The 12,094-nt window shown below is 43.0% G+C and overlaps 1 protein-coding gene across 1 annotated transcript in view; it reads right to left on the bottom strand.

Annotated features, from left to right (window-relative positions):
* dgkza (diacylglycerol kinase, zeta a) overlaps positions 1 to 8,184 on the bottom strand; it is a 922,143-nt gene extending 913,959 nt beyond the window's left edge. Inside the window, exon 1 of the mRNA XM_038807436.1 lies at positions 7,869 to 8,184. Within this exon, the coding sequence (XP_038663364.1) occupies positions 7,869 to 8,104 (236 nt within the window). The 5' untranslated portion in view covers positions 8,105 to 8,184. The remainder of the gene's footprint in view (positions 1 to 7,868) is intronic.
* Between the last annotated feature and the right edge of the window lie 3,910 nt (positions 8,185 to 12,094).

The raw sequence follows: 12,094 nt of genomic DNA, 5'->3' as shown, positions 1-12,094 counted from the left end.
CTATTTGTGATTTTTATCAATGACTTGGAGGAGGGGGCTGAACGGTGGGTCAGTAAACTTGCTGATGACACCAAGATTGGTGGAATAGTGGATGAGGTGGAGGGCTGGTGTAGGCTGCAAAGAGGCGTTGATAGGATACAGAGCTGGGCCGAAAAATGGCAGATGGAGTTTAACCCTGATAAGTGCGAGGTGATTCATTTTGGTAGAAAAAAATTTGAATGCGGATTACATGGTCAACGGCAGAGTTCTGAGGAATGTGGAGGAATAGAGAGATGTTGTGGTTCATGTGGATAGAGCCGTGAAGAAGGCTTATAGTGTGTTAGTGTTTATTAACAGGGGGCTTGAGTTTAAGAGCCGCGGGGTTATGCTGCAACTGTACATGACCCTAGTGAGACCACATTTGGAGTATTGTGTGCAGTTCTGGTCACCTCACTATAGGAAATTTGTGAAAGCCTTGGAAAGGGTGCAAAGGAGATTTACCAGGATGCTGCCTGGTTTGCAGGATAGGTCTTATGAGGAAAGGTTGAGGGAGCTAGGGCTTTTCTCTTTGGAGCGGAGGAGGATGAGAGGCAACTTAATAGAGGTTTATAAGATGATGAGGGGGATAGATAGAGTGGACGTTCAGAGACTATTTCCTCGGTTGGATGTAGCTGTTACAAGGGGGCATAACTCTAAGATTCAGGGTGGGAGAAATAGGAGGGATGTCCAATGTCGGTTCTTTGCTCAGAGAATGGTTAGGCTGTGGAAGGGACTGCCTGCTATGATAGTGGAGTCGGACACTTTAGGAACTTTCAAGCGTTTATTGGATAGGCACATGGAGCACACCAGAATGACAGGGAGTGGGATAGCTTGATCTTGGTTTCGGACAATGCTCGGCACAACATCGAGGGCCGAAGGGCCTGTTCTGTGCTGCATTGTTCTATGGCACTACTCCCTGGCACTGCCCAGGAACTGCACCCCCCCCCCCCCCCCGCCGCAATATACCCGACAGTGCCTGTGTGCTGCCAGGAGACTTCTGCATCGGAGGTCCAAGGGGTACCTTCGTGGTTCCCTCTGGCCGTGGAGGGGAGTCCCGGTGTCTATGAGCGGTTCCCCCTGTTCGTGGCGTTGGGGGGGGGGGGGGGGGGGGGGGGGGGGGGGAGGTGGTGGGGGTGGAGATGGTCTCCATATCTATTTTTACTTTTGTTAGATTGGGGTGCCAATTGACCTCTTGAAGGCTGAGGTTGCTGGTGGGGTGCGCTCATCCTGGGACCTGCCTCCAGCATTTGTTTTATAACTAAGTTAAAAAGAAAATGGTGGAAAAAGCCACCAGTGGAGCCAGTGGGAAAACACCTCTTTTCCCACCTTAGTTGACACTTAGCTAACAAACAGAAAATTCTGCCCTTCATGTTTTGAAACAAAAACAAGCATTACTGTCCATAAAAATTTAAACAAAACTGTCAGTACTAAATTAGCACTATAGTTTGTGAAGACTTGGAGTATCAATCCAGTTCCTCTTTTACTTCCTAATGTTATCCAAGCGTTCTCTTATACATTATAAAATATTAAGGGTTCATTCACTTAACCTTCTGGAATCAAATCAAGAATGCCATAACTCTCTGGAATTCACTTTAATTTCTCCTCAATGTTCCAAGTATGAGACTTCATGGGAATCCTTTCATTGGCTTTTTGGCAAAGCCTCCAATTTGCCTTCAGATATTCATGACTATGGACTTTCCAGCTCCAGCTTGGACACCACTACATTCATACATAGTTATCCAAAAATCAGATCAGGAACACCCTTGCTTCTTAATGGGTGCTATCGCCCTTGTCTTGGTTTTGTGTAGACATCTCCTGCTTTCTCCAGGCTGTTCCCAAGCTTTACTGTAGATTTTTACTCTAACTCAAAGTTTTGTATATTTTCCAGCATCTTTTTGCCTCATGAATTCTGTCTCCAAGTTGAGAGTGATTTCCTACCCACGTTCCATGCAATAAATGATAAAGTAGTACTTTATCTAATGATGTTGCAGGCCTGGCTAACATTTGTCCATTTTGCTCCATCAACTTTCAACCTGTTCCCAAGCTGAACTACTTGTTTCTGTGAGCAAACACACTCAAATAAATCCCACCCAAGAGTACAGCTTTCTGCAACCTATCTCCATGGCAATGTGGCACACCTGGGATGTTCCGAACAGAAATTTAATCTAATTATCTTTTACCTACAAAATATCCCTTTAATTCCAAGACTCACATGAATGATTGATATCTCTAATGGAGTTAACAGCCATCTTTCCAGACTTGCTGCTTCCAGCAGGAAAAGATTCTTTAAGCTTATTTTACCCAGAAATTACATTAAAAATTTAAATCCCTTATTGAAATAACTGTCGCACTCCTGTCCTTACCAAAAACTAAGGCGGGCGATTCATTATTCTTAATTCCAACCCTGACCGTATTAACTGAACACAGGTTACCCTTTGAACTGTAATTACCCCAAGTTTGATTACTAGTTTCTCAATCAAGTGTTTTCATTTATCGTCATTTAAAATTCAATTTTTAAACTAGATTATTTTTGAAAATTTATGAATTATGAAATCAGATATTCATCTGAGTGAAATCAGGTGAGCTGTAAAACCAACATCATATCTGTTCACTGGTGAATGGGTTAGGTTAACGTTGGTCCTGAGGTCCACTGGTGTGGCTGTCAGGCACCGAGCAGTAAGCTTACAGTAGGGAATTGCCTGTGAAGCTAAAGATTTTTGCACCAGTCATCAAGACTCCATAAATCAGGCAAAAGTCTCCACCATGTGTTGGTCTCTTGTCTTTTGACATCCTTTTGTTGTGGGAGTACAGGAAAATACGTACGGTCCGATGTTCTTGAGTGGCAAACGATTTCATTGCAATGTTGCTGTTATTTGATATTTTAATGTTTTGTATTTCAGATAAGTTATGAAACCATTTTTTTCTACTTTGCTCCTCACACAGAAAAGATTAACTTGCATTTATATAGTGCCTTCCACCACCTCAGGACATCCGTTCCACTTGGCAACCAATGCAGTATTTTTGACGGGCCTACTTCCAAATATAGAACAGCTATTCTTTTGCAAAAATGTACAACCATGAAATAACAGGCTGTATATATAATCTCTTTTTGGCGGGGTTAGGGGAGGGACGTATTTTGGCTAAAGAATTGCCTGCAAAGCAACGTCCACCTGGCAGGAGGCAAGCTTCAGTTTTATATCTCATCCAAAACACAACACCACTGTCAATACAGGCAGGGCTCCCTCACCAAAGTGTCCGCCTAGAGTTGAATGGGACTTGATGCCAAGGTAATCGATCACGGCAGCTGAGCTACAGCTGACACTTGAGCATCCTGCTGCTTTAGTCACACTCTTTCCCACTGAATATCATGATCCAGTTGTTCAATTTCTGCACAACATAGCTGCCATAGGCACAGCCTGAAGCCCATCCTGCACGTCAGCAAGTGACCACATTTCTGTCACAATATCCAAGTTGTGAAGCCCTTGGAAAAGGAAGCATTCGGCTGTACATTGTAGCTGGAATGTCTACCCTTGCTGGGAACTTTTAAAAGTACCGAACGTTTTTTAAAAATAATTTAAAGCTTGCCCCTGTGCAGACAGTTTACCTTTCAGTGGCCACAACCTATTACTTTTGTGACCTTTTGTACCGTAAGAACCGATGTGACTTCTGTTATATTTCGACTACACCGTGCACTAATCTCGGGGAATATACAGAATTGATTGAAATTATGCAGTGAAGTCAGCTTTGTGCTGCATAGTTCAATAGGTCACACATTCATTGTTCGGTCAGAAAGCCTCTCACCGCAGGACCTTTAGTCCACAACATCGTGTGAAACGGAGGAAAGTGCTTCATTGGCAGCGATGGTGTCCTGTGGATGAAAGATTACACCAAGCCCCAGACTGCCTGTTCAGATGAATTTGGAAAGATTCCATATTACTCCTTAAAGAAAAAGAAGGTGCTCCGTAGTTACGCGGCCAACATTCCAAGTATTGAACATGCCATTGCTGTCCATATGTGTTTTTCTCTGTTTAACAATTGACAACGGGATGTTGCAAATAGCAAACTCTGACTGGACTTTGAAGTAATTCGGGAGTGAAATCAGAAACCATGAAGTGATAGAAATCAGGTAAGAGTGATTGAGCAGGGACATAGCGATGAGCAATATGGAGCGGCAATAGGATGGGCACACAGATAGTTTGATCAGGAGAGCATGGCGCCCGGCACTCCAGTCTACCCCCAATTCTATATTCAGGTAAGTGTATTTCAAAGACTTAGCCTGCTGTTTTCAGTCTGCTGTGGCCCCTTTAAGGGCTGAATGTTGACCTGAGTGCAGCCGGTACAGGTCAACCTTGCAGTGAGGTCCTCAAACAAGATTAAGGCTCTTATTTGCCAGTTCAAGAGCCTTGCGCCTGTTTCGGGTGAGAATGATGATTTTCTGGCCTTGACTCAGATGATAGGGAAGCAAATAAACAGCTCCAAATGAACATACATTTTGTACCATACATGGGAGGGCTGGAATGTTTTGTCCTCATTGTCAAACTAAATTAAGGAATTCCAAATGTGGAAAAAGGGAAGGAAAGAGAATATCAAACAATTGTCCTTGCAGTGTGACAAAACAAGAAAAAGGAAGGTTTCATATGAGTCACTAACTGCAAGATTTACAATAAATCACAATCAGACTGCAATAATGAAGAACCCAGATTGGCTTTTAACGAAGGAGCTCTTGTTTGTAAAGAAAGATACTGATTTGATTAATTTTCAACACACGTAAAGTCTTAATCATTGCTCATGAAACAAGAATGCAAAAAAATACACACATGCACATCCTGGGTAATACTCAAAATAAGCGCAGTAAGGTAGCTCCGCACATTGGAGCTGCATCAGTGAGAGCAACTGGGAAAGGTGCTGAATGAAGTACAGATGCTTCCGGATGGGAAGAAGGGGAAAATAATCAGAAGAAGAAAATCACCCAGACAATTTTCTGTTATTTCTGAGCAGTGAGCGTCCCATCTCTAAGGTAATGCCTGTCTGCAGCTCAAGATGTGGACTCAGCTGACACATAATGTGGAGCAATGACTGGTCCAGGTAACATCTGATGTGTAATGATGATACCTATTCTACCATTTGTACTTCATATTGGTTGCTTATTTTGCAGATCAAATCTGCTATCTCTTATATACTTAGGTGCCCATTGAATACTCTATATAACACATAAATAAAGCCATGTGTAGTCCTGCACTGCTTGTATAGGTATATATAATGCGTGAAAGTATGGCTTTGAACATCATTCCCCACAGCAGTTAACTGAAGTGTAATCCTGGTCAACATCTTTGCGGTATAGAACATAGAACATACAGTGCATCTGCACTGAGCCCATCGAGTCTGCACCAACCCACCCATGCCCCCACCTCCACCCCACCCCCGCATATGGATTTAGCTCACAGTGTGATGTTCCCATTCTACCACCTGTGCTGTTTATTGTTTATTCAGATGGCCTGGAATTTCCTGCCTAATCTTTTTGTTCTTTCATGGGATGTGTACTTTGCTGGCTAGGCCAGCATTTGCTGTCCATCCCTAATTATCCTTGAGAGTTGGTGAGTTACTGCAGTGCATCTTGTAGATGGTACACACTGCTGCTACTGTACACTGGTGCTGAAGGGATTGAATGTTGAAGGTGGCAGTTTGCACCCAGGATGCAAATGGATGGGATTCTCCAGTCCACCAGTCTCATTTTCCTGATGGGCGCGTCTTCGCCAACAGCGTGATTCATCATTCCCGCCACCTGCCAATGGAATTTACCATTGTGGCCACCCCACGCTGTCGGGAAACCCGCGAGCGTTGGTGCGCTGCTGGCATAACGGAGAATCCAGCTGGCATGTCTTTTGGGATTTGGGGCCCAAGCAAGCTATGCACCAAGGCACCAAGCACCAGAACCACCTCCATCTTTCACCACTGACAGTGTTCCCCCAAGTCAACATGCAAGTGATACCAGGACAATGGCCCATTTCCCAGAATAGAGTTTTACACCTTCTGCAATCCTCTTTGGTCAGAGGCATTACGGTGCAGCAGACAACACCGTCGTTTTATGGCGTTGCATTGCAATGTTTGAACGTTGCCCCCTTAAGCTTATCCTCGGTGAACCCTGCTCGTTATTTATTTTGTCGCATTTTCGTGTCTGAGCCACCTGAAAGTGTGAACACTGTCCCGAATGTAACTTCGCACAGAATGATCCATATCAACGGTGGTTAAACCAGTGGAAATTAAAAGAGAATAAATATATCGTGTGAGCTGAAGATGGTTTTCAGAGGTCCCGCGAGTTCATGTTGATTTCCCCTGACCTGAGAGCACTGTGAAATTGACAGCAGAATGGGCGCGGGAATGGGTCTCATTTCTGGTTTAACTTCCGTATTATGCACATGGACATTTAAATCATACCACAGGGCTGTCGCTTCTGTGCCAATTAGTCAGACGTTCCGCACAGAAAAAGCTAATCCGTTAAATAGCGCCAACAACTCACGTGTGGCACTTTGCGAGGAGCAGATTTTAATTCAGCCTTGATCCCAGAGAAGGGGATGTGCCTGCTTCAGTGTCCATGGATCTTTCTGTAGCTCGCACACAGCATCAGCCTGTCCAGACACCTCTCACCATGTGACAACCCCTATCGCCAGATGAAAGGGAGGCACGGATTTGCTGATTCTTTGAGTCTTATTTCTTATTAAACATGCAGACACTGTAAAATGTGAGATTTGCAAACAGCGACGGGGAGTATCTGTCAGCCACTTCAAAGTCGCGGAGGTCAGCCCTCTCATGAAAGAGGCACGAAAGTACCACAAACCCTCGAGTTTTTATGACATTGCATTTGGGATTTGCTCAGAAGCCAACCAGCCGTCTGCCCCCAGCAGCACGGCTTCGGCGAACTGGACTTTTCGAACAGGCGTCCCAATTCCCTTTTCAGAAAAAAATAACATTCTGCAGCCCACTCTGCCAGTTCCTGGTGAATGGCACCTTCCTCATAAGAGTGCTCCAATCAATCGAGCAACAAAAGTAACCAATTGTTTCTCAAGATTTTGACAATTTGCAGTGAGTGCCGCCACGATAAGCAAAGACCCCCAATGTTGTGTCTCGATATATTTATATATAGTTTCAAATGTGTCTTTTTTAAATATAGTTTCAAATGTATAGTTATGTGTTTGTATTATATGTCCTTTGAAATCTATTGTTTCAATTGTATTGTTTCAATAATATAGTTATATATGTAGTTTAAAATCTATACCCAGTTTCAGATGTACCTATATAGTATATATAGATTTAAATATGTCCTTTCAAATGTGTCTATTATATATACAGTTTGAAATCTATATTCTCAAATGTATCTATGTATAATATATATCGTTTGAAATCTACACATTTTGAAATGTGCCATATTATATATCTAAACAGCTTGATATATCCAGTTTCAAATGTATGTATATGCATATTTATATAGTTTGAAATCTATATACGGTTTCAATGTATATATACGGTTTCAAATCTACAATGTTTCAAATGTATCTATATCTAATATATGGTTTCAAATCTATAGTTTCAGAAAAGTTTGCGTTTCAAATGTGTTTATATATAATATACAGTAAGTTTCACATGTCTATATATAGTATCGAATCTATACACACTTTCAGATGTATTTATACAAAATATATAGTTACAGTTTTAGTTGCGACCATATATATAGTTTCAAATCTATTCACAATTTCAAATGTGTCGATACAGTTTCAATAGAAGTTGCAGCCCGGTGGAGCTGCACACACACACACACACACATACACACACTGACTGGGGAACTGCCTCTCTACCTGTACGAGACTTGTTTCTTGATAGCGAGATGCAGGAACTGGTTCTCTATGTCCCGGGTGGACGGTGCTCCGGGGCCGCCAGCGGTCAGCAGCAGACCGTCTCCCGGGCCGGTCTCCTTCCCATCTTCCATGGCCAGGAAAACTTCCTCCTCTTCTGTCAGCTCCAGCAGCCCAGGCAAATCGGAGGCACCTTCCCCGGCGGCCACAGCAGCAGCGACCCGAGCAGCTTCGGCCATTCCTGCTCGGTAGGCAGATAGACAGGAAGGCAAGGCGGGACAATGTGACCCCCACCCCCCCTCACACAGGAGACACGCGAACCTGGCACTGTCTCCGCTGCTCGGACCAAGGAACTGCTACAGCGTTTCAATTAGAAAGCAGACAGACACCACGACAAATAAACAGCATATAGGACAAGTGAGTTAGGGGAGGAGCAGGGAGGTGTGAAGGTGACAGCTGAGGGGAGAAGCTGGGAGGGAGGAGGAGGAGGAAGGCGAACAAGAGTCTGGGAGATCCATACATTAATAACGTATATAACAGGAGAGGAACAGGAACGAGTGTTTGGGAGATGCATACTTTAATAACTTATGTAACCGGGGATGGACAGGAACAAGTGTCTGGGAGCTTCTTACATTAATAACATATTCCCGGGGATGGACAGGAACATGTGTCAGGAGATCCATACATTAATAACTTACATACCACGGGATATACAGGAAAGTGTCTGGGAGATCCATACGTTCATTTTTTTTTTAATTTAGAAGACCCAATTCATTTTTTCCAATTAAGGGGCAATTTAGTTTGGCCAATTCACCTAACCTGCACATCTTTGGGTTGTGGGGGTGAAACCCACGCAAACACGGGGAGAATGTGCAAAGTCCACACGGACAGTGACCCAGAGCCGGGATCGAACCTGGGACCACGGCACAGCAAGACTAACCTACTTCGCCACCGTGCTGCCCTGATCTATACGTTAATGACTTACATACCACGGGATATACGGAAACAAGTGACTGGGAGATCCATACATTAATAACTTACATACCACAGAATGTACAGGAAAGTATCTGGGAGATCCATGCATTAATGACTTACATACCATGGGATATACAGGAAAATGTCTGGGAGATCCATACATTAATAACTTACATACCACGGGATACACAGGAAAATGTCTGGGAGATCCATACATTAATAACTTACATACCACGGGATACACAGGAAAATGTCTGGGAGATCCATACATTAATAACTTACATACCACAGGATGTACAGGAAAGTGTCTGGGAGGTCCATACATTAATAACTTACATACCACAGGATGTACAGGAAAGTGGGAGATTCATACATTAATAACATACATTCCACAGAATATACAGGAAAGTGCCTGGAAGATCCATACATTAATAACTTCAGTGAGAGCAAGGTTTCAAGTCCCAGTTTGGGCGATGATTGGAAATCTGAATTCCCTGCTCCATTCATGCAACACCACGAAAAAAAAAACCAGGAATAACATTGTTCTCTGGGGTGGCATGGTGTCACAGTGGTTAGCACTGCTGCCTCACGGCGCTAAGGACCCAGGTTTCGATCTGAGCCCAGCACCACAGTCTGTGTGGAGTTTCCACATTTTTATGCATCTGCATGGGTCTCACCCCCACAATGCAAAGATGTACATACTAGGGGATTGGCTGCGCTAAATTGCCCCTCAATTGAAAAAGAAAAGAATTGGGTACTCTTAATTAAATTGCAAAAAATTAATGACTTAAGTGCCAAGGGATGTACAGGAACAGCCGTCAGGGAGTTCCATACATTAATAACATATATAACTGGTGATGGACAGGGAGAAGTATCTGGTTGACGCGTACATTTGTAATTTATATTTGAGAGAATAGACATATAACTGTAGATGGACTGGAACACATTTGTGGGAGACCCATACATAAATAATTTAGATACCAGGGGATGGCTGAAACAAGTGCGTTGGAGTATCCTACATTAATAACTTATACACCAGGAGATATACAGAAAAAGCAGTTGGGAGATTCATACGTTAAAATGTATACATCAAGGGAGAAAAAGGAACAAGTGTCTGGGACATCCATACATTTATAGCCTGTATAACGTGGGAAGGAAAGGAACAAGCGTCAGGGAGATGCATACATTAATAGCTTATATAACTAGTGAGGCACAAGAACAAGTATATGGGGGATCCATACATTAATAACTTTTATACCAGGGGATGGACAAGAACAAGTGTCTGGGAGATCCGGGATCAAACCTGGGACCTCAGCGCAGCAAGGCTAACCTACTTCGCCACTGTGCTGCCCTGATCCATACGTTAATGACTTACATACCACGGGATATACAGAAACAAGTGTCTGGGAGATCCATACATTAATAACTTATATAACTGTAGATGGACTGGAACACATTTGTGGGAGACCCATACATAAATAATTTAGATACCAGGGGATGGCTGAAACAAGTGGGTTGGAGTATCCTACATTAATAACATATACACCAGGAGATAGGCAGAAAAGGCAGTTGGGAGATCTATACATTAAAAATGTATACATCTCGGGAGAAAAAGGAACAAGTGTCTGGGAGACCCATATATTTATGGCCTGTATAACGTGGGAAGGAAAGGAACAAGTGTCAGGGAGATGCAGACATTAATAGCTAATATAACTAGCGAGGCACAAGAACAAGTCTATGGGAGATCCATACATTAATAACTTTTATACCAGGGGATGAACAGGAACAAGTGCCTGGGAGATCCATACATTAATAACTTTTATACCAGGGGATGGACAAAAACAAGTGTCGGGGAGATCCATACATTAATAACTTTTATACCAGTGGATGGGCAAGAAAAAGTATCTGGGAGATCCATACATTAATAACTTTTATATCAGGGGATGGACAAGAACAAGTGTCTGGGAGGTCATACATTAATAACGTTTATACCAGGGGATGGACAGGAACAAGTGTCTGGGAGATCCATACATTCATAACTTTTATACCAGGTTATGGACAAGAACAAGTGTCTGGGAGATCCATACACTAATAACTTCTATACCAGGGGATGGACAAGAACAAGTGTTGGGGAGATCCATACATTAATAACTTTTATACCAATGAATGGACAAGAACAGGTGTTGGGGAGATGCTTACATTAATAGCCAAGATAATTAGCGAGGGACAAGAACAAGTATCTGGGGGATCCATACATTAATAACTTTTGTACCAGGGGATAAACACAAACAAGTGCCTCGGAGATCCATACATTAATAATTTGCATTCCAGAGGATGGACAGGATCAAGTATTTGGGCGATCCATGCATTAATAACATTTGTACCAGGGGATGAACAGGAACAAGTGCCTCGGTGATCCATACATTAATAACTTGCATTCCAGAGGATGGGCAGGATCAAGTATTTGGCTGATCCATGCATTAATAACATTTGTACCAGGGGATGAACAGGAACATGTGTCTGGGAGATCCATACATTAATAACTTTTATAACTGGAGATGGACAGGAACAAGTGTTTGTGAGGTCCATACATGAATGACTTCTATACCAGGGGATGGACAGGAATGAGTGTCTGTAAGACGGTAAATTAATAGCTTATAAAACAGGCGATGGACAGGAAGAAATGTTGGGGAGATCCATAAATTAACAGCTTATATAATTGAGGAGGGACAGGAACATGAGTCACGGAGACCCATACATGAATAACCTATATTCCAGGAGATGGACAGGAACAAGTGTCTCGGAAATCCATACATTAATAACTTGTAGAAATGTGAATGAATGAAATGAAAATCGCTTATTGCCACGAGTAGGCTTCAATGAAGTTACTGTGAAAAGCCCCTTGTCACCACATTCCGGTGTCTGTTCGGGGAGGCTGGTATGGGAATTGAACCGTGCTGCTGGCCTGCCTTGGTCTGCTTTAAAAGCCAGTGATTTAGCCCAGTGTGCTAAACCAGCCCTAATGTAAAGATTTATATAGAAGGAGAGAGTATGGAGGAGGTGGAACAGAATAGAAGAACAGGGATAGGCCTGAGCTAAGGAGAGATTGACAAGGATATCATGGACATAAGGCAAAAGGGGGTGTTAATGGTGCCGTTAAGAACTGAGGAGGTGCCAATAGTGGCATAAGGGTAAAGTGGCAGAATGTGTTAATAGAACAAAGGCCCGTGCTCCATGAAAGCAATACTGAAAAA

The sequence above is a fragment of the Scyliorhinus canicula genome, chromosome 9, assembly GCF_902713615.1.
Source record: "Scyliorhinus canicula chromosome 9, sScyCan1.1, whole genome shotgun sequence".
In the NCBI taxonomy this organism is placed as follows: domain Eukaryota; kingdom Metazoa; phylum Chordata; class Chondrichthyes; order Carcharhiniformes; family Scyliorhinidae; genus Scyliorhinus; species Scyliorhinus canicula.
Note: the sequence above shows the minus strand (reverse complement) of the source record. Positions and strands in the feature narration are given on the sequence as shown.